Source organism: Lasioglossum baleicum, chromosome 7 (assembly GCF_051020765.1).
Source record: "Lasioglossum baleicum chromosome 7, iyLasBale1, whole genome shotgun sequence".
Taxonomy (NCBI): Eukaryota; Metazoa; Arthropoda; class Insecta; order Hymenoptera; family Halictidae; genus Lasioglossum; species Lasioglossum baleicum.
The window spans coordinates 15,430,599-15,454,052 of NC_134935.1; the positions used below are offsets into that span (position 1 = coordinate 15,430,599).

The window sequence follows — 23,454 nt, forward strand, 5'->3', positions numbered from 1 at the left end:
TATGAACTCTGTCAGGACGTTACACAAAGGTCCTTAGGTTCAGGGAAGACAAACGCACAAATCCAATTGCTGCGAGGCTTTCCATTGTGCGAAGTCTCGCAATTCGTTAATTACTGACGAGTAGATTGTGGAACTTCGTGCAAATTGCTTTGTCGCGCGGCGGAAATTAAAACAAAAGAGATTCAAAGCGAAATAAATAAAATTCTGTTGTCCGCAATGCTAGTTTCAGTGAACCGAAAATAAAAATTTATTAAATTGCTTGTTGCGTCCCTTCGAAATTTGCGTTTTGCAAAATTCGTTACGGCTGTACAATCAATTTTATACAATTACATCCGATGACATTTAACACACATTTTTAATAAACATTTTAAACTCTTCTGCTGGCTTTGGACAAATTACTATACCAACCAATCGAGGAAACAAGCCACTATCGAGTTATTGAAAAGTAACATTCAAATAATTTATTACAACAAGGACTGGTTTTCAACCTGCTACTAATTAATTAAATATATTCAAATTTTCACTAAAATAATGTAATATAACAGAGATAGAATGAGACAAACAACTATTAAAATGATTGAATCTCGTTAATTGGTAGTTAATACAACCACTATAAACATCAGAAAAGTTTTATAACATCATCACATAATACAATATTAACCAAACTCGTCTCGTAGCCAATGCAGAAAATTCTGCATAAAAATCCTCGGCGCAGTAATTTACCATTATTACACTTCCTGCATCCAAGGGTCAGCCAAGAGCAATCCCCGGATATAGAGCGATACAGTGGGCCGATAAGTGTAGCGCAGAAAACAGCATAAATCGCGACGGTGTTCGGAAACTCGGCCATCGGCAGGAAGGAAGGCTGGAAACGAAGAAGGCCGTCGCTAGACTGGTCCTCGAGAGATTGTGGAAGAAGTAGGCTGCTAGACACAGCACAGATAGAGCAGGGAAGGGGATAGAGGAGGATAGAGACGCCAGGACAAAGTGGAGCCAGGAATTTCGACCGAGAACTGGCGCCCGAAGTCGAAATACAGTGATGTCCAAAAGTATTCGTTTTAAAATAGCAGAACTGCTTCAAAATTGGTCCATACCATTTTACAGTTTTTGAGGTGTTAGAAGAATTAATGTACTATATTGGATGCAAAAATGCAAAAATTATTTAAAAATTGCTGTTGACCGAAATTGCGAAGAGAAATTGAATTTTGTTATTTTTGTTATTCGCTTTGAACGGGAACGAATTATTTAAAATTGCGAAAAATTATTTAAAAATTTCTATTGATTAATTATGAAGAAAAGAGTGACGGTATCGATATTCAAAATTTGTTATTCCTGTTATTCGCTTTGAATAGAAATTAATTATTTAAAATTGCGAAAAATTATTTAAAAATTTCTATTGGTAAATTATGAAGAAAAGAGTGAAAGTGACGATATTGAAATTTGTTATTTTTGTAATTCGCTTTGAACAGGAATTAATTATTTAAGAAATTGCGAAAAATTATTTAAAAATTTCTATCGGTTAATTATGAAGGGAAGAGTGAGGGGGGTGGCGATATTGAAATTTATTATTTTTGTTATTCGCTTTGAACAGGAACGAGAATGATTTAAAATAGCAAAAACTTATTTTAAAATTTCTATTGGTAAATTATGAAGAAAAGAGTGAAAGTGACGATATTGAAATTTGTTATTTTTGTTATTCGCTTTGAACAGGAATGAATTATTTAAAATTGCGAAAAATTATTTAAAAATTTCTATCGGTTAATTATGAAGGGAAGAGTGAGGGGGGTGGCGATATTGAAGTTTATTATTTTTGTTATTCGCTTTGAACAGGAATGAATTATTTCAAATTGCGAAAAATTATTCAAAAATTTCAATTAGTCAAAATTGTGAAAAATTGCTCTTAGATAATACAATTTTTGTATACTTTGTGCGAATACTTTTGTCCAGCACTGTAGCTCCGGTCAGGTTGGACGTCCGCCAGAATCCGCGGCAGACACCGAACAACCATCCCCCTAATTTTCAAACCGCCCTCTAGAATTGACCTTGTCACATCGCGTTCCTCAGACCCTCTATCCCGGTTCTATCCGTGTCCCGATCTTCTTTACGACACGGGTAAATAAAGCGGTGTAATCAGCAGCTTCGGGCGAGCTCAGAAACAGAGCGAGATAGGATCAAGAGAAATCAGTTCTTCGCCCCGTTTGATACTCCAGAAATCTGTCTTTCGTTACTGAAACTTCCGGGATTGCTTCAAGAAAGAGAATTAACCCTTCCGTAACACGAGGTTGTTAGAAGTTGAGTCTGGAACTTTGGTTTATCGTTGATGAAAGGTACAGTTATTTTAGTCGGGTGGTACTATTCTTATTCTTAAATAAACTAGGAATATAGAATGAAATTTTCGATCAATTTTAGAATTGTTTTTAATCGTTCAAATTATTTCTGGATTACTTTTGCTTTCATAGTTTTAAATGGTGGAATTTGAGTGATGAATGAATAAATTTTAGTAAAAATTGTGCTCAGTCAGAATCGTGGAGAAAGTGACTACCAAAAATTGCTTTTTTATGACTCTTTTATCCGAGCTTGTATTAAACATTAAAAAATACGTGTTGTAAATTCAGGTCAATTTTACATAGTCGGAAAATTCCATCGAAATCAGTTGATGCAGAAATGAACGACAGGCATTGAAAAATTGATAAGAATCTGTAGATTTATTGCTCATGGTAACGGTAACCGAATCCGATGAAGTTTACAGAATGTATACAACTGACATAAATCTACAAAATCATGTTATTTAAATTTCCACCACAGGCCCAGATGAAAACAAAAAACGTCTCATATATCTTTTACACATCATTACAATTTACACGATGTAATAACATCAAAAACCGCGTTTGGTTCAATTTTTAAAAAAGTTATTACCTGGAGTGTCGAAATATTAATTGAGGTCTCTGTAGCTAACAATTTAAATTGGTTTCGCAATTTTATATGGGTTTTAATTGTTCGATGCAGGAATTAATTCACGATCTCGTGGTTCAAACGAAGGTAGTCAAACCAATGTTATTTAAAGTTGTTATTCTTCTGCTAAATTGTTTGAACACAAAATGTATCAATTGTCATATGCAAACATTAATTCATACCGCATCTTTTAAATAAAAATTCGAGGATAAAATTAAGATATTTATTTATAGATTCATTCAATAATTTTTATTACATTTTGCCATTTTTAAGGTTACTTATATTATTGAATAAGATCTATGATTAAATATCTTAATTTTATCTACAAATTTAATATTTCAACGCGATACGCAATTCCACCCCAGTGTTTATAATTTTGCACCTGGTCTCCAATCGTTAAAATGACTTTACGTCATCCGAATTTTCTCGTCGACGACAAAAAGCAAATCTAATTCGCAGCACAAGGATATGCAGGAAGGATGACGGTGCACGCAATGACGCAAATCGCGATAATTGTTTCAAAGCATCGAGAAAGAGCACCGGAATTTCGAAGGACTTCACGATTGAGGATCGCAGGATTTCTCGGAACGTGGATACCCAGTGACAAGTAATTGCTGTACAATTCAGACGCGAGAACTTCTCAGCCCGAACGCTTTCGTTTCGAGAGGGTAGAATTTTAATCTGCTGTTTCTGTGCGTTGTCGTCTGAATTCTGGATTGTTCAGCTGTCCCGCTCGAGGACGTCTAATTAAAGTATCGGGAAACTCTTGATTTCGAGAAACTGTCTATTCCATTTAACAATTGCGTCGAATTAACGAGCTGTGTTTGGCTTATTGTTCTTGGCGGATTTTCGAAAAAGCAAACAGATTTGCTGGACTATTTGAAAGATGCTAGTAATATGTAACATTTTCTTTTGTTCCGCAGGAACGATTTAAGTCGATAAAATGGTCAAAAGGACCGTTATATGTCACACGTTCCGTTTAAAATGCATCAGAGAGCTGCTTAAAAAATCGTACATTCAATTTTAAGGGCTTGTTTTAAAGTGGAGATTGTATTCTTGAAATCGATGTTAATTTCATCCTCAGAAAAAATTTTTTAAGCTCCACAGAAACCATTGAATACGACAATATGGTCAAAAGGGCCATTATGTGGCACACGATCCATTCAAAATGCATCAGAGCTGCTTAAAAGAATCGTACATTCAATTTTAAGAGCTTGTTTTAAAGTGGAGATTGAATTCTTGAAATCGATGTTAATTTCATCCTCAGAAAAAATTTTTTAACCTCCACAGAAGCGATTGAATACGACAAAATGGTCAAAAGGGCCATTATGTGGCACACGATCCATTCAAAATGCATCAGAGCTGCTTAAAAAAATCGTACATTCAATTTTAAGAGCTTGTTTTAAAGTGTAGATTCCAGTCTTCAAATCCACGTCAATTTTATCATCAGAAAAAATTTTTCAAGCCCTCCAGAAACGATTAAAGTCCGTAAAATGGTGAAAAGAGCCACTGAACGGCACAGTTTCGTTTAAATGCAACGCGAACATTGAACCACAGTGTAAAATGAAAATAATCTATAAAAAGGTCACAACAACTGAGAGGATTAAACAGAAACGTGTAATCAAAATTGTACCCGGAGGTACAAATTGGACTTTCAATTGTCGAAATGGCAAAATCTCCGCGCACAGAGTAAACCGATTCTAAATTTCGAGCGTACGGCTCGCATCGCGGGACTGCGTGGTTCGTGCGACCATTCCATTTCGTAACAGGCGTATCGTTTCATTATGCTAACGAAACATCGATTATGATAATGCACGGGACCGATTGAATTGCGTAGAATTACTGTTACGCTCGGCATGAAATGCGACCACGTTCTCTCGCGCCGTTATCCCGTTTGCTCCGAGGACCTTTGTAACGAGATAACACGACAGTAATTGGTGTCTGCTTCTAACGGGGCCGGGTGCGTGGATTAATTAACCGAAGGAAGCGGGATCGAGATAGGGCTCGATGTAATATTATTTTAAGTTCGTGAAGTCATAAACCAATTGAGTTCTCCGAACTTCTACATGTATACGTCTTTTCTGAAGGTATTGAAATTTTCAGACGTTGCACCTTGAGGACTTTTTAGGTCGGAAATATTAATTAATTAGTATGTTATCATTTATTTACCTTCTGGTAATTTTGTTCTTGCTGAAGTTTATCTGTTTTTCGGTTTAGAGGGTGTTTTAGTGATGGAAATTTTGTTAGAATTAATGAGACAGGCTTATTTGTTGTTTCACTCGATTGAAAATTAAGAAATAATTCAGTTTTAAAGTCCCCGTAAGAATAAAAATCTTAAAAGTTAGAGAACGTCGTCTGTTTGCTCTGTGATTAATTTAAGGGCAATTTTTCAAATAAACGAGGCCATCCAATTACAACTTTAGAAGTCCTCTTCAATAATATAAATCTTGACCGAAACTTAAAGAAAGCTTTCGGTTTACCCTGCAATTAATCTAGGTCAACTTGATTGCAGTTTAGTCGAGTTATGTTAGAGTTCCCAGTCCATTATCAAGAACGAACACCTTATCTCGCCGCGAAACCTCCCTTGTTTCTCTTTTCTTCATTCTCCGAGTTAATTGAAGTTTAGCGAATGAACTTCGAGCTCCTAAGCACTCTTCAGCATCGTAAATCTTACTTCACCGGTTAATAGGCACTCGGCGATCACCACTTTTTCCATCGTTTTAAAGGCGTCTGAAGCTCACGCTCTTCAGACTGCACCGGGCAACGTTAAAATACCTCGTTAGCAACTATTTCCTGCACTGTCACCGATCTGCCGCTCGATCTCCGTGATTAATGCGACGTTCGCGTTCAGGGTCGCTGAATATCTCGCCGTATATCTCTGCTCGCGCTACGAATCATTAACAAAATCGATCCCGCTGTGCTAATTGATACCGCGGCTCTCTATTTCAGCCATTTACGTTACGTTCATCCCCTAAGTCTCACATTCAGCGTTTTCTTGAATAATTTTAACACGTTGAAGAAATTATGTCGTTAGTCTTAAAGTACTTCAATTTTTTTCCTGTTTGAAGTTGCCCCTTAAGTCTCACATTCAATTTCTTCTTGAATAATTTTAACACGTTGAAGAAAGTGTATGTCGTTAGTTTTAAATTACTTTAATGTTTCTCTTGTTCGAAGTTGCACCATTTTTATTGTAAGTGATGATGATGAAAAAAATTAGTACAAGTTGTACAATATGTCAATTACTTAAATTTTTCTCCTGTTCGAAGTTGCATCATTTTTATTGTAAGTGATGATGCTGAAAAAAATTAGTACAGGTTGTACAATATGTAAATTACTTAAATTTTTCTCCTGTTCGAAGTTGCACCATTTTTATTGTAAGTGATGATGCTGAAAAAAATTAGTACAAGTTGTACAATATGTCAATTACTTAAATTTTTCTCCTGTTCGAAGTTGCATCATTTTTATTCTAAGTGATGATGCTGAAAAAAATTAGTACAGGTTGTACAATATGTAAATTACTTAAATTTTTCTCCTGTTCGAAGTTGCACCATTGTTATTATAAGTGATGATGATGAAAAATTATTATAACAAGTTAAAACAGTTGAAGTTTGAAAAACAACGTATTTATTATATTTTCCTCAGTCCATTCGTGCACTACTTATTCTTACATTATTTTAATATTTCTCCTGTTCGAAGTTGCACCATTTTTATTGTAAGTGATGATGCTGAAAAAAATTAGTACAAGTGGTACAATATGTAAAAAAAAAAAAACTGTAAAACAACGTATTATATACATATACAATATATATATATATTTTCGATCTATACTCCACTACTTGTTTGTAAATTATTTTAATTTTTATCATAAGCGATGTTGATCTAAAAAAATTTAGTACGAGTGGTACAATATTTAAATCCACTAAATAAAATCAACGATAAACCATAAAATGAAAACTTGTGCAATATGTACCCTAATACCGACTCCTCGTTAAAACAAGAACTCCCCTAACTTCTCAAAAAAGCTCCAAAAAATCCCGCTCGTCTATACCATTAACTATACACGACCGCCCGAAGTTATCCCCTAAAACACCAAGACGACTTCCGGGGACGTATCGCAAAGCGCATAATGAATTTTTACGATCTTCCCGCGGCGAATGAATAAACAAACACCGAAGGGGGCAGTTCGCAGTACCACGAACGACGCATCAGCGTCACTCTTAATTCAAAATCCTCCTCCGCAAACCTAGAATATTAACTGGAACAAAATTTCTGTCCGGCGATTACACGTCGTCGTTCCGACGTCGACGCGTTAGCCTGCAATGCGAAATCCGTTCCATTTTAAGAGGCTTGCGTAAGCGCGTTTTTTACTATACACATTTACGTACATGCACACGGTATATATGTATATCGGGGAAGCGCGGATGCGTGCAAATATACGCAGGCGATAAAAGAGGACTGTGTGCGAGAGAGCACACCTATACATGGAGAACGTACTTTTCTGTATAGACTCGGGTACGCGACGCGATACTTACCACCCTCCACCCTTGTTTGCCGAATCGTTACACGCTCACTACCTTCCTGTAATTTATTTAACTATGAAAGATATTTTTCTTAGTCGAAGAGCCTGCACATTTTCTTTCAATACGAAATTGACTTTTTGTTTGGGTGAATGCGAAGAGTTTGAACTCCCATTTTCACTTCTGTGAATTTTGATTTTCTTAATGACAGTAATTGAAGATTAATTACTGGAAAAGAAAAATTTTCTTTTCATTCGAGCCAGCAAGAAAAGTTTCAACTCCGTTTTAACGGAGGAAGTATGAAAGTAAGATGTTCCTTTCATTCCTTCAAATATAGTGATGAATTTACATAAATGTACAGTAGAAGAAATTGTAAAAAATGGAAATTTTACAAGAAATATTGAGTAGTAAATATCCAAAAGAAATTCAAATCTAGTATCGATAGATGAATTTCCACAAAAAATTCTAATCTGGTATGGATAGATGCATTTTCATAAAAAACTCTAATCTTGTATCGATAGATGAATTGCCACAAAAAATTCTAGTATAGCTAGATGAATTTCCACAAAAAATTCTCGTATAGCTAGATGAATTTCCACAAAAAATTCTCGTATCGCATTCCACAAAAACTTCTAATCTATTATGGATAAATGAATTTTCAGAAAAACCTCTAATCTATTATGGATAAATGAATTTCCACAAAAACCTCTAATCTATTATGGATAGATGCATTTTCATAAAAAACTCAAATCTAGTATCGATAGATGAATCCCCAAAAAATTCTAATCTCGTATGAATAGATGAATTTCCATAAAAATTCTAATCCAGCATCGATAGATCAATTTCCACAAAAAAATTCTAGTATAGCTAGATGAATTTCCACAAAAAATTCTCGTATCGCATTCCACAAAAACTTCTAATCTATTATGGATAAATGAATTTTCAGAAAAACCTCTAATCTATTATGGATAAATGAATTTCCACAAAAACCTCTAATCTATTATGGATAGATGCATTTTCATAAAAAACTCAAATCTAGTATCGATAGATGAATCCCCAAAAAATTCTAATCTCGTATGAATAGATGAATTTCCATAAAAATTCTAATCCAGCATCGATAGATCAATTTCCACAAAAAAATTCTAGTATAGCTAGATGAATTTCCACAAAAAATTCTCGTATCGCATTCCACAAAAACTTCTAATCTATTATGGATAAATTAATTTTCAGAAAAACCTCTAATCTATTATGGATAAATGAATTTCCACAAAAACCTCTAATCTATTATGGATAGATGCATTTTCATAAAAAACTCAAATCTAGTATCGATAGATGAATCCCCAAAAAATTCTAATCTCGTATGAATAGATGAATTTCCATAAAAATTCTAATCCAGCATCGATAGATCAATTTCCACAAAAAATTCTAGTATAGCTAGATGAATTACCACAAAAAATTCTAGTATAGCTAGATGAATTTCCACAAAAAATTCTCGTATCGCATTCCACAAAAACTTCTAATCTATTATGGATAAATGAATTTTCAGAAAAACCTCTAATCTATTATGGATAAATGAATTTCCACAAAAACCTCTAATCTATTATGGATAGATGCATTTTCATAAAAAAACTCAAATCTAGTATCGATAGATGAATCCCCAAAAAATTCTAATCTCGTATGAATAGATGAATTTCCATAAAAATTCTAATCCAGCATCGATAGATCAATTTCCATAAAAAATTCTAGTATAGCTAGATGAATTACCACAAAAAGTATTAGTATAGATAGATGAATGTCCACAAGAAATTCTAGTATGTATAGATAAATCTCGTATAAAAATCTAGTATAGAACGGATGAATTTCCACTCGAAATCGAGTTAATATAAAAGCGAGCGATAAAAGGAGGACTGTGTGCGAGAGAGCAAACCTGTACATAGAGAACACGCTTTTCTATATGGACTCATGTACGCGACGCGATACTTGCCACCCTCCACCCTTGTTTGCCGAATCGTTACACGCTTCACCCCCTTTTAACGCGTTCCTACGGCTGCATGCAGAGAGGCTTTCCTTCGATCCGTGAACCGAAGCTTGCGGAACCGATGGGGACTAGCTTTCCCATCGAAAAAAAAAATACGATACATCGCTCACTTGTACAAAATACTTCGTGTGGACGGTGCTGTTGTCGTGGGGGTTCTGCGAGGACTAGCTTGCTTTATCCTGATGGTTTGCTGTCGTTCTGCTGTACAGAGTTGGACAATTTTGCGGTCGAAATGTTGTTTGAGTTATTTTTGTTTTTTTGCATAAAAGTCTGCAGTTTAGTACTGACTTTATGTTGTCTCTTGTTTGAGAAAAATGGGGATTGAGAGTTTGTGGATTTGTGGGACGATAATGCTTTTATTGGAAGGAATTTCATTAGAATTTTATTAGAAATTTATTGGAAATTATTAAAACTTTATTAGGAAAGCGATTAATTGTTTTTTAATTTTTTAATTTCCAGTGAAAGTCGAGAGGATTTTTATTTGGAGGAACTAGAACTTTTTCAAAAAACTTTTTAGTGGTGATGAGAAATGCATTTCTCTTGAATGAAAAGTGAGGAAAATTAGTTCACGAAGATATAGATGAATTTCCAGAAAAATTCTGATGTAACTAAATTTCCGAAATAAATTTATTAGAATTTATTAGAACTTTATTAGTAAAGTGATTAATGTAGCTGTTTTATATTTATAATTTCCAGTGAAAGTTGAGAGGATCTTTATTTGGAGGAATTAGAATATTTTCAGAAAACTTTTTCGTGGTGATGAGATTTCTCTTGAATGAAAAATTAGGAAAATTAGTTCACGAAGATACAGATGAATTTCGAGAAAAATTCATACAGCTACTTCTGAACGAGAAATTTTTATACATATATATGTATACGTAGCTAAATTTTTCCAGGAAATCCTAGTGTGTATAAGTTTTCATAAGAAGTCCAAGAAAGTCACATTTCCGAATGAAATTCGCATTCTCATTTGAACCCTCCGAATAAAAGCGTTATGTTCTACTTAAAGGGATAAAAAGAACGTATCTGTTGGTTGTTGGAAACTTATAATTGGCTGCAGAATTTGCCCAACTCCCGGTGTAGCTGCATTGTTCGAACGTGAGCTGACACACACGTGAACTCTCTACGAGGAACGAAGTAGAGGAACAGTTGCACGCACGCATGCGATGCGTATGTTTGCCGATAGTATTGTATGTCATCGCGGCGGTTCTTATGATGTACTATGTTGTCACCCGCAGGACGAAAGATTGCGATGGGCCAAGACGTTCGCGAACAAGGAGAAGCAGAAGCGGTCGGTGCACGAGGAAAGTCGGGCTTACACCATGATCAGGGTAGGTATACTACTACGGTTTTTGACACGTTAACTAAACAGGGAGGGACCTATTTATCTACAATTCTGTAAAAATTTCTTTCCACGACAGCACATTTACAAAATAATTTGCCTACAATTTTGAAAAATCTCTTTCTACGATGTGACAGCGTATTTACAACGATTCCAAACAATTAGACAGTGGCACCTTGCCCAATTTTAAACTCGTATTCATTTTTGGAAATCGCACGTTTCTTCGCATGCTTCGCATTTCGTCTCTGCATATACTAATGTAATTTTATTGCCAGAAATTGCACAATTTTTGAAACATCGAATCACAGAGCAATCTAATACCAGCACTGCAATGCAAGGGTTGCAAACTTTGTATGTCGAGAAATCAGGCAAAATTCGATTTCCTTCAACATTCGATCCAATAGAGTTTATTGGATAGACCAAAAATAAAAGAAATCCTTTTATGAAACTTTTTATGTAAGGGTAGCAAGCTATGGTTGTCGAAAGATCAGGTAAAACTCTACTCCCTTCAATATTAGATCCAATAAACCAAAAATGAAAGAAACCTCTCATGGAATTTTTCAGATTCAGCCTTTCTATTTTAGAATCGTTTGAGAATTTTATGAACACTGTGAACTCCTCAAATAAATCCTCTGCTCATAATCAAATAATTGCTGCAATAGCAAAAATTTTAATTAGATCTTTCAGTAATTTCAACTGAATAAAATATCAGTGTTGAAGTAACCGGTAGATTTTATGCATTTATGACAAGAATGAGTAGGTCAAATAGAAACCTGTAGAGATATTGTTCTATTATTTTTATGTATGCGGTATGAAACCTTTTTTCACAATTGACATGCGCGATGTTTATTTAGCATAAAGATGCCGGAGACTGATCAACGCTGCAGGGATCCGTAAAAATCGGTGGCTGAAGGGGTGGGTATGCAACCGAGGTAGAGGGAATTTTAAAACGGGATTAGCCAAAAGGGTCCCGACCTTTTCGAAAATTCGGGGAGCCGGTATTTTCCGCGCGTTCTCGCCCATATTTTTCGAAACCGCGCGACCCGGCGTGACCGTAATATATCACGCTATCGGCGTTGTCGAGCGAACGTTTGTGCGCTGCGTTGTGTACGTGCCTCGATTTTCACAAAATTACTCGATAACACCGTTCCGGCGCAGCCGTTCTCGCGAAGACACCGACACCGGTCTCGTAAATCCACGTTGCTAATAAACTAGAAATTTCGCGCTCGAGAATTTTCCTTGCCGCGCCACGCCGGCCTCACGAGCTTTCGCTTTGTTCTCGAGACTGATAGTATTACATCTGGTTCTTTACGATCGCTGCTGGACGCTGCCTGCGGGTTTTGTGCATTTATGACGACAATGGGCGGCTGTTGTTCGATACAGGTTAAAGGATTTTAAGAATTCTGATACATTTGTCCGCACTGGAGCATTGTACATTTCTCCATTCTCTTCTCGTCTGATCGTAGATTACGATATTGCCTTGACTATGTTAATCATTTTTACATCGTTTGTGTCGTTGTCGTACTACTTCTCGGGTCATATAACATCCTTTTGTACTCGTCTGACTATAGACTGTGTTACTCTACTTGCCTGATCGTGAAACACACTTTAAATCAGAATAACATTTTAATGAATGGACCAAACGACTTCAATTTCTCTGTAAGGCTAGAAGAATTAGTTTGGTAAATGACGTCTAAAAAATATGTCGAAAAAATGCATTTGGACGAAATTGTGAAAAGCAATAGTAACAATTGATTTTTACTACTTTCAGAAAATTCAGAAGATGTGTCTGGTCAACTGGTATAAATTATATACGCTCTGAAAATTTCATTGAAATTAGTTGATTGGTTTGCGAATTATAAACGATCAAAAGTGGTAAAAATTGCAATTCTTCAAGATTTTCGGCGTTTTTACCACTTTCGATCGTTTATAATTCGTACACCAATTAACCAATTTCAATGAAATTTTCAGAGCGTATATAATTCATACCAGTTGACAAAACACACATTTCTTAAATTTTCGTTATTCGGCTCTAGCTAAAAAAGTAGTAAAAATCAATTTTCACTATTGTTTTTCACAATTGCGACCAAATGCATTTTTTCAAAATATTTTTTAGACGTCGTTAACTAAAATCTGATTATAGATTGACTTTGGTCTATTTGTTTGATAACATTTTTAATCTATTCTACTTGTCCGATATAATATATTCAATCTATTCTGCTTGTCTGATCGTATATTGAATCTATTCTACTTCCCTGATTGTATATATTGAATGTGTTCTACTTGCCTGATCATATATTAATCTATCCTACTTGTCTGACCATATACCAACATTTTCTACTTGCCTGAGCCAATAAATCGATTTTATCGAATTTGTACGATCATATATTATTTTTTACGTGTCTGACCAAACATAATTCCTTTCTATTCATATCAACATCAAAATAAATCGTTTTCAGTCAACCTGCCTGCCTACAAATCGTTTCTCTTCAACTTATATGGTCATGTATCGATTATATTTTACTTGTCTGACTACATGCCATCTTTTTCTACTCGCCAGACCATAAATCGTATTTATTCTACACGTTTGCTAACATATCGATTCTATTCTACTTGTCTGGCTACATATATCACCCTTTTTCCACTCACCCGACTATACAACGTCATTATTCTACTTGTCTCGCCATTTATCATCCCTTTTCCACTCGTCTGACCATATACACATTCTAATTCGTCACTTGTGCTTTATCACCGTCCGCTAACTTGTTATTTTCTTTTTAATTCGATCGATAATTCTCCCACTTTATTCCAATACAGTATTCACAGTACTACTATATTACAGAAGGTGTTCCAGGTTCTTTCCAATGAACTGTAATATTTTATTCTGTACAGGGTGTCACAAAATTATGTCGCGGACACCATAGCGCGATTCTACACTTCCGATTTAGTCGGAAATGACATAATCCCTCGCAAAATTTACATTGAACGTGAAAAGCAAGGGAAAAAAACCGAAATTTTTTTGAGATTAAAGATTTTTTTTAAGATTTAAGGATTTTTAATCTTGGAAAAAGGTTTTGATTTTCTTTTAGCTTGTTTTTCACGTTCAAGATTAATTTTGCGGAGGGTTCCTTATGTAATTTTCGACTAAATCAGGGGTGTAGAATCGCGCTATGGTGTCCGCGACATATAATCTTGAAACACCCTGTACCTAACAGTAAGACGGAAAACTCTATAACTAGACTGCAGATTTTTTAACAAAATGAAAATTGTTTGTATTAACATTTGCTCATAATGTTCAATCCTATTCATCTTCCTAAATATTTACAATTAAAAACAAACACCAAATTAACACATTAGATCACCACGAGCCAGACACTGCACTCAGACCACGAAACATAAATGAAATTCCATTCGACCACGTGTGCCGTCACCAAAATCGATCGGCAGCCAATCCACATGCAGATTTTCCAGATTTCCACAGTATGTAAATTCGCGGGAGAAGAATCATGATCTCCGTCCGACAGAAAGCGGGGACTTGACCCAGTTGTCAGCCAGTCGAAATTTCAATCTCGATATTAACCACGATCGCGTCGATCTGATCGAGAAGTAGTATTCGCGGAATGCGGTCCGGCGTGATCGATGGAACGCCGGGAACGTAATTAGATGGATTATACCGTTGAATAAAGCCTGGACGTCGGTCGCCATCTTTTGTTATTTAAACAAGGTTGTTACCGAAACCGAAAACATGTTCATTAATTTTTTCTAGAATTTTTTCGTGGTCCTTGAAGTTTTTCCAAGGCACTATAATTTATTTAGAGTCCCTGTAACTCTTTCTCCGAACATTTTCACGCACCGCCAATCACAAATCATCATCAGTCCGACAGTGAGCACAGCATTCGCATAAAATACGCATTAGCATCTCGCGATCAGTGGAAGGTGGAACGCAAATTAGAGGCTGAACAGCTCCCGTGTCTTTGATCGGCGAAATAGCTCGATAAGCGAGAGCGCTCGTGTGTCACGCGAAAAGTTCTAAGCAGTTTATCTTGGCCCGGTGAACGATTCCGTTATCGGGTCGCTGCGTGTGCACACGAGCTCCCCCGTACCGTCGCGTCGATGCAGGTTGAACTTGTCCTTGTCGGTACCTCGAAACTTCCGTCGCCGGTTGTACATAATCGCCTTTCGCGCGAAAATAATTACTCGGCCAAAGTTCCCCGCGATCGGAGTGGCTTTCGGACCCAGGATCGCTTCGCTCTTCTTCTAGGCCTACTTAATGGTTCTTCAAGGTCCCCAAAACTTTTTGGTAAGCTCTGCAATTCTTTACAAGCTTCAGTCTTGTAGTGAGTTCACCATTTTTTCCAGGTTCCACAATCTTTTCATTATAAACAGACAATTGGCTTATAAAATTTTTCGAAAATCCTATAATTTTTTCCATACGCTAAAAAAGAATTGTTTAAAGACTCTACAGTTTTGTTTGGGTCCTCTATCGATTTATAAAGTTTCATAAATTTTTTGGAGACACTAGAATTTTCATTGAGGTTCCATATTTCATTAGAGGATTTCAAAATTTAGTTGTAGGGTTCGAATACTCTGTCAAGGGCCTCTACAATTTTTTTCTGGAGGCTCTACAATTTTTCTAGAGGCTCTACAATTTTTCTAGAGGCTCTACAATTTTTCTAGAGGCTCTACAATTTTCTAGAGGCTCTACAATTCCTTGAAGGATCCCAAAATTTAGTTGTGGAGTTCAAACACTGTGTCATGGTCCTCCACAATTTTTTTCTAGATGTTCTATAATTTTTCTAGAGGCTACAGAATTTTCTAGAGAAAACTATATTCATCAATATAGCGTCTACAACTCCCCCCAACATTTCAGACCTGCAAAAAATAATTTTGGACTGAACAATAGACGCAATACCTACGCAAAAATTCATCGTATCTCGTAAATCACTAGTATCATACAACACCAAATATTCTGCAATACTAATGGCAACCCAACGCCCATGTTAGTTACCCACGACAACTCAGCAAACAACCAAGACAAATGTTCGTCCGCTCCGCAGCATCCCCATAAACAGGGAAATCATAATCATTAATAAAATTCGTTAGCGATCCAGAAAAACTCGTTATTACCGGGCTGTCCAATAAATTAACCGCACCCCTGGGCTCGGTACAGGAGGAAGGAAATAACAACGCCGCGCCGCGGAGAAAACTTTTAGATCCCGATCAACCGGTAGACGGTGGAGTGGAAGGCAATTTTTCAAGTAGTTAGATTGAAATTTATCGCGTCGACGCGACGTAACGGGACGCTTTTCCCGTTGCTGATTTATATTCCGTCGGGTTTGAGGGGTTGCTAGGGGGCGAATTAAGACGACGGATGCGACGAGAGATCTCTCGTGCCGGTGAAACCAGCGTCTACGGTACGTCCCTTGTTTTGTTCCTCGTCTGTTTGTGTCACGTCTCAGGGAATCCATTGAATCCGAGGCAGCCTCGTTGACGACGGTTCCTAGAAAAATTCACTGGAACCGAGTTTGATCGACACGCTAACTTTCCGTATTCAAATTAGAACCTTCAAACTCGTTCAACCCTTTTGTGAGATAAGCAATATTTTTTTAACGAATTATTTTTTGTGATTTATCGGATGTATAAAATAATTCCTGGCGGTAATTTATTCAGATCTTAAACAATCTTTATTAAATGCTGCAATGCGGGCACTTGATGTTATTTAGGAATGTTGAAATGTTTATTATTGCATAGTATATTTTAAAAACGTGACACACCCCAGCATAAAAATAGGAAAAAATTGGGAATAGTGTCGATAACAATACCTCATTATTGAATTAGTTTTTCAGACTGGTCGCTCTTGAACTTTAATATAAGATCTGTATTTTTTCGGGTTTTGCATTTTTTACAACAAGACTGCAGCTTAAAAATTAAAAAAAAGTCTCGCATATGTGGCTCGACATGTTAAATGTGTTAGAATTTATTTAGAAACTTTAGACGCGATAAATAATGAATTAAATATAAAACAGTACTTTCCAAACTTATTTTCAACATGCTCTATCATTCATTGCAGACCCCATAAAAATTGTTTAACGTCAAACAATGATAAATACATGTTCAGATGATAAATACAGACCCGAAAGGGTTAAATCCGTGTCAAAGACTTCGCTGTAATCGTGGATCTACGTCGATTTGTCGGGTCTGTGGCATTACGAGGGCACGAATCACGATTCCCTCTCGGGCCGAGACGTCCTACGGTGCAGGACGTCCTCCCAGTAGGACGTCCGAATCCTCGGGGTATCGCGAGTCAAGGGGAAAACGATAAACGACGCGTCGTTCCGTGGAAAAGTTTCAGCAGTTTCAGCGCGCGGGCGAAACGATCGCCGCATTTATTCGGCTGTCTCCTCGGCGCCTGTGCCTCGCTTGGAAATTCGCAGTCCGGGGTATAATAATTCATGGACCCGTGGCGTCGCATGAAACAGTATGGAACGGAATATTTATAGCGTGGGCCGACCTCGCTGCGTCCGTCGATGCTAGAGCCATGTGGGTCAATGTTTCTCCATCTTGTCGGTGCCAGCGCGAAGGACGAGGCGGACGAGGATGCACCGGCCATCGGACGATCGCCATCTTTATCCTGCGCCACTTAATCGTGGCCTTGCTGGTCTCTGAATTCCTCTGAATCGGTCCACAAAATTATTACCATTTTAAAATGTCGTACTCGTACTGCGGAGCATTTTTATAATTTTATAATCGATGTTTAGAACAATTCACTGATTTATTTAGCAATTTTTTAGAACATACTTCTTGTAGACACATTAGTCTAGAAACTCAATTATTAAATGACGACTTTGATACGCTGGGTTAAAAGAAGCTCTGGCTCCGACCATTGAGCCCAATTTCTTCTTGGAAGTATAATTATAAGATATGATGACAAGCAATATCTTTATGTAGAAATTGTATTGTACAATGATGGATTTATTGCATTTAAAGTATTACATAATCCGCAATAACACATATGCTCAGAACTATTCAATTAAACGGCGGAATCCTTTTCCGAAACTTACTGTGTTGTTACTTGATTTTTTACGCTTTATCTATTAAATATGGCCGGGTGCTTCTTTCATTTGCATAGTAGTGTACTTCAAACGATAGCGAATATGTATGCAAAAATTGAATGCTGAATAGTCTACCGATACTTTTTAAAAAAAGTTCCAAAGAGGACATGCCAGTGAGGGAATAGCAATTTTAGGATACAGTACTATCATGAGACTTTCAATTCTAAGTAATTCTAACACTGTGCGTAATTTCGGGTTGAAAAAAATGTATAATATACTTCAAACAATAGTATACATGTACACAAAAGCTCAATGCAGGGCAACCTCCCGACACTTTAAAAAAAAATCCCAAAGAGGACCTGTCAGTAAGGGAATAGCAACCTTAGGATGCAGCGCTATCATAAGACTTTTAATTGTAAGTAATTTTAACACTGTGCCTAATTTCGGGTTGAAAAAAAAATGTATAATATACTTCAAACAATAGTATACATGTACACAAAAGCTCAATGCAGGGCAACCTCCCGACACCTTAAAAAAAAATCCCAAAGAGGACCTGTCAGTAAGGGAATAGCAATTTTAGGATACAGCACTATCATGAGACTTTCAATTCTAAGTAATTCTAACACTGTGCCTAATTTCGGGTTGAAAAAAAATGTATAATATACTTGAAACAATAGTGAATATGTATGCAAAAACTAAATGCTGAACAGTCTACCGATAGTTTTTAAAAAAAGTTCCAAAGAGGACATGCCAGTGAGGGAATAGCAATTTTAGGATACAGCACTATCATGAGACTTTTAATTCTAAATAATTCTAACACTGTGCCTAATTTCGGGTTGAAAGAAATGTATAATATACTTCAAACAATAGTATACATGTACACAAAAGTTCAATGCAGGGCAACCTCCCGACACCTTAAAAAAAATCCCAAAAAGGACATGACAGTGAGGGAACAGCAATTTTGAGAATTCACACTAACGTTCGTCTCGGTAATTCCAGGGCGTAGTGTGCCTAAATCAAGCAAAGTAATTGGCCGCAATGATCGCAGCGTTCCACCCCGAGATCGTCGTGTCAGTATCATAAGCTGTCAGGCGATAAGGTTCATCGAATACTTGGTGCGCGTTCGCATACTCTCCCGGCCCTAATAACTCAGCCACGTTGTTGCGTTATTTGGCATTATGCCTTGGCCCGCGTTCTGCTGTTAACCGTACCAAGCCTGCGAGAGGAACGAGAGCCGAGGTTCTCGTGTGCCGGCCGGAAACGATCTTAGCAAATCACTTGTAGCATTACCGCTCCCCGCGAACGGGAATTAATTCGAAGCTAAGTGTTGTACGATGCGACAGTTATGATGCATCGTTCGTGAACTACGCGAGGCAACTACGCCAACTTTCTTCCACGAATTTCCGCCCACGCATGGCTCGTTGATAACGTCGAATCGGCGGATGCCGGTCCACGATATTAACGACCTCGCTGCTGGTGATACTTCGATTTTTCGTGAGGGAGTGGGAAAAATGGTGAGGAGAGCAAGTTGAGTACGTTGCTCCTTTCAATTTTATATTAATAGTATAAACGATCAAGTAAGTGTATTAACTAACAAAGAGTGTACGAGACTTTCAATTTTTTGTACCTGAAAATTTTGTACCTGATGTCGGATATTGAAATTACAAAGATGATTCCATTAGAAATCATTAAATAAATTTCAGTTTACACTGGAACATTTTTTAAGGACGAAAATGAACAATATTCTATTAGAAATTACAGCGCCACTGTTTTTCTTAAGAATGAACAGAAGTTCATTACTTTTATTGTACAAAAAATATCCAACCATAATCATTACATAATCATTACTCTGGCGAATCTGTTAAAAGACTCGTCTCAATTCAATCAACGAGGAAAAGGAATTTTTACGGGACAAGAATGAACAATATTCCACTAAGGACTACAGCACCGGTTTTCCTTAAAAATGAACGAATCCAAAAATTACTTAAAAATATTCTCTGGCGAATCTGTTAAAAGACTCGTCTAAATTCAATCAACGAGGAAAAGAATTTTTTTAAGAACAAGAAAGAACAATATTCCATTAAGGACTGCAGCACGGCAGTTTCCCTTGAAAATGAACGAATTCAAAAATTACTTAAAAATATACTCTGGCGAATTTGTTAAAAGACTCATCTCAATTCAGTCGACGAGGAAGAGAATTTTTTTAAGAACAAAAAAGAACAATATTCCATTATAAGGACCACAGCACGGCTGTTTTCCTTAAAAATGAACGAATTCAAAAATTACTTAAAAATATTCTCTGGCGAATCTGTTAAAAGACTCGTCTAAATTCAATCAACGAGGAAACGAATTTTTTTAAGAACAAAAAAGTACAATATTCCATTATAAGGACCACAGCACGGCTGTTTCCCTTGAAAATGAACGAATTCAAAAATTACTTAAAAATATTCTCTGGCGAATCTGTTAAAAGACTCGTCTAAATTCAATCAACGAGGAGAACAATTTCTTAAAAACAAAAATGAACAATATTCCATTAAGAACTGCAGCACCACAGTTTTCCTTAAAAATGAACGAATTCAAAAATTACTTAAAAATATTCTCTAGCCCATCTGTTAAAAGAAGACTCATCTGGATTCAATTAGAGATAAAAAGGATTTTTTGAAGGACCAAAAGAATGAAAGTCTTGTACCAAGAGCAATCAGGAAGCTTGGTAGAGTGAATGGCGGGATTAGGCCAATTCCCTGGCGTTAGAGTGTAAATCGTGAAGGGAAGTATCAGGTAGGAGTCTTTAATTTTCGCGTCCGAGGCGCCGCTTCGACGAGTCGTTACCGATTCCTGTCTCGTCGACGTCCTCGACGATGGCCCGTTATTTCTGGAGCGTCCTCGTGTCGCGGACCAATGAATCGAGCCGGGTATTTGGAACACTTCGCTGCATCCTCGGGACGATCCTCCACCGAAAAGGATCGTTCTCCTGCATCCGAAGGGGCATCACAAGAATCTCAGACTATTATAAAAGGCGATATCCTACTTCCGGCTCTCTTGTCACGCCTTCTACTCGGTGACGAGTCGCTTGGAAAAGCGAATCGTTAACGATCAGGCTCGGTTGATGCTGGACAATTTAATTGTTGCAGGAACATCAATATTTTATTCGGCGGTCCTCTTCATAATATTTTCTAATATTAATTGTATTCTTCCCATTCATTTATTCAAAGATTTACTTCCTCACGAATGAACTGCGAATTTTAGAAATTTATTTTTGACGTATTTTCTTGAATTTTGTAATTATTTTCACCTGACACGAGTTTATAAACAGATGAATTTAATAAAATAAGTGTAAGATTTAAAGCAAGGGGTGAAATCGATCCTTGAAAAAATTTCATCCCTTAACTAATTGTTTTTAGACACACTTTGGTAGACGGAATAATACCATGCACCTTTCGTGTCAATTGTTTTTTAATATCATTTGTTGTTCCTGAGATGTTTCATGAAAATATCGATATTTTTTCAAGGTCTGATTTCACCCAATCAATGCAAAAACGAAAAAAAAATAACTTTACTTGTGTGCACAGTTTCATAATTTTTTGAAAAAATTTCATCCCTTAACAAATCGTTTTTCGACACGGTTTGGTAGACGGAATAATACCATGCACCTTTCGTGTTAACTGTTGTTTAATAGCATTTGTTGTTCCCGAGATGTTTCATGAAAATATCGATATTTTTTTCAAGGTCTGATTTCACCCAATCAATGCAAAAACGAAAAAAATAACTTTACTTGTGTGCACAGTTCCATAATTTTTTGAATTTACTATAACCTCCCTTGTTAGAGCACGGTCCACGATTTTCCTATGAAGGATCGAGGGATCGAGAGCACCGGAAACGACGCGCCACGGTTGACCTGAGAAATTGCGGGGCTCGAGGAAGATCTTCCGCTCGATTTCACAATATGAATCAGTAAATGAAGAGCAGACTACGTAGAAACGACGTTGGAAATGCAAAGAACGGGGGAACAATTTGGTTAGCGAAAGATAGAAGGGGTTGGAAACATAGAAACGGGGGTGTGTGGGTCACACAGTGTGTAACCGAGCGGTGTAGGGAGGATCGATGGTGTAAGATGTCCGGCGAGTTATCTATTTGCTTGCAAACTGCCGTAATAAAGCGGCAATAACGCGTTTCGCTCGACCCGACGCCAGTCATTCACTGTTTTCAGTTCGGTTGCCAGCAAATCGTCGTTTCGTGTCACTGTCGAGGGAAAGGACAAACGGAATCGCGCGTCTCTGCTGTGTGCGATTCCAGATTTATTGATGAACTCGTTCACGCCAATTTATGTAAGCCATTTGCGAGGTAATGGAAAAGAAAACAGAGATTCAGTTTTGTTGTATCTTCAGAATTAATGTTCATATAATACGATCTAGAATTAAAGATTATATAAAATTCTTTAGCATTCAAGATTATATCGCATTATATAAAATTGAAGTTATGGGAAAGAAAACAGAGATTCAGTTTTGTTGTATCTTCAGAATTAATGTTCATATAATACGATCTAGAATTAAAGATTATATAAAATTCTTTAGCATTCAAGATTATATCGCATTATATAAAATTGAAGTTATGGGAAAGAAAACAGAGATTCAGTTTTGTTGTATCTTCAGAATTAATGTTCATATATTACGATCTAGAATTAAAGATTATATAAAATTCTTTAGCATTCAAGATTATATCGCATTATATAAAATTGAAGTTATGGGAAAGAAAACAGAGATTCAGTTTTGTTGTATCTTCAGAATTAATGTTCATATAATACGATCTAGAATTAAAGATTATATAAAATTCTTTAGCATTCAAGATTATATCGCATTATATAAAATTGAAGTTATGGGAAAGAAAACAGAGATTCAGTTTTGTTGTATCTTCAGAATTAATGTTCATATAATACGATCTAGAATTAAAGATTATATAAAATTCTTTAGCATTCAAGATTATATCGCATTATATAAAATTGAAGTTATGGGAAAGAAAACAGAGATTCAGTTTTGTTGTATCTTCAGAATTAATGTTCATATATTACGATCTAGAATTAAAGATTATATAAAATTCTTTAGCATTCAAGATTATATCGCATTATATAAAATTGAAGTTATGGGAAAGAAAACAGAGATTCAGTTTTGTTGTATCTTCAGAATTAATGTTCATATATTACGATCTAGAATTAAAGATTATATAAAATTCTTTAGCATTCAAGATTATATGGCAATGTACAAAATTGAGGTTTAGAGACTATTCTTTAGCATTCAAGTTTATATAAAATTGTTTAGAATTAAAGATTACATAAGATTCTTTAAACAAGGTTTCTATAAAATATGTCATATTTAAAGATTAGAATAATGTCTGTGTAAAATCATTTCGAATTCAGGTTCACTTAAAATTCTTTCGAATTAAACTTTGTACATAAACATAGGATCATTTCGCATTAAACCTATACAGAATCCTTCCGAATTAAAACGCAAATAAAATTGTTTACAATTAAAAATTATACAAGAGATTCTTTAAACAAAG

The 23,454-nt window shown here is 36.2% G+C and overlaps 1 protein-coding gene across 4 annotated transcripts in view; it reads left to right on the forward strand.

Moving 5' to 3' along the window:
* Positions 1–23,454, forward strand: part of LOC143210826 (neprilysin-1) — a 181,130-nt gene that overhangs the window by 100,259 nt on the left and 57,417 nt on the right. For 3 of the 4 annotated variants that reach the window (XM_076428039.1, XM_076428041.1, XM_076428038.1), the window contains one exon: positions 10,746–10,838. The exons of the other annotated variant lie outside the window; for it this stretch is intronic. In XM_076428039.1, the coding sequence (XP_076284154.1) occupies positions 10,746–10,838 (93 nt within the window). The remainder of the gene's footprint in view (positions 1–10,745; positions 10,839–23,454) is intronic. 4 annotated transcript variants of the gene reach the window in all.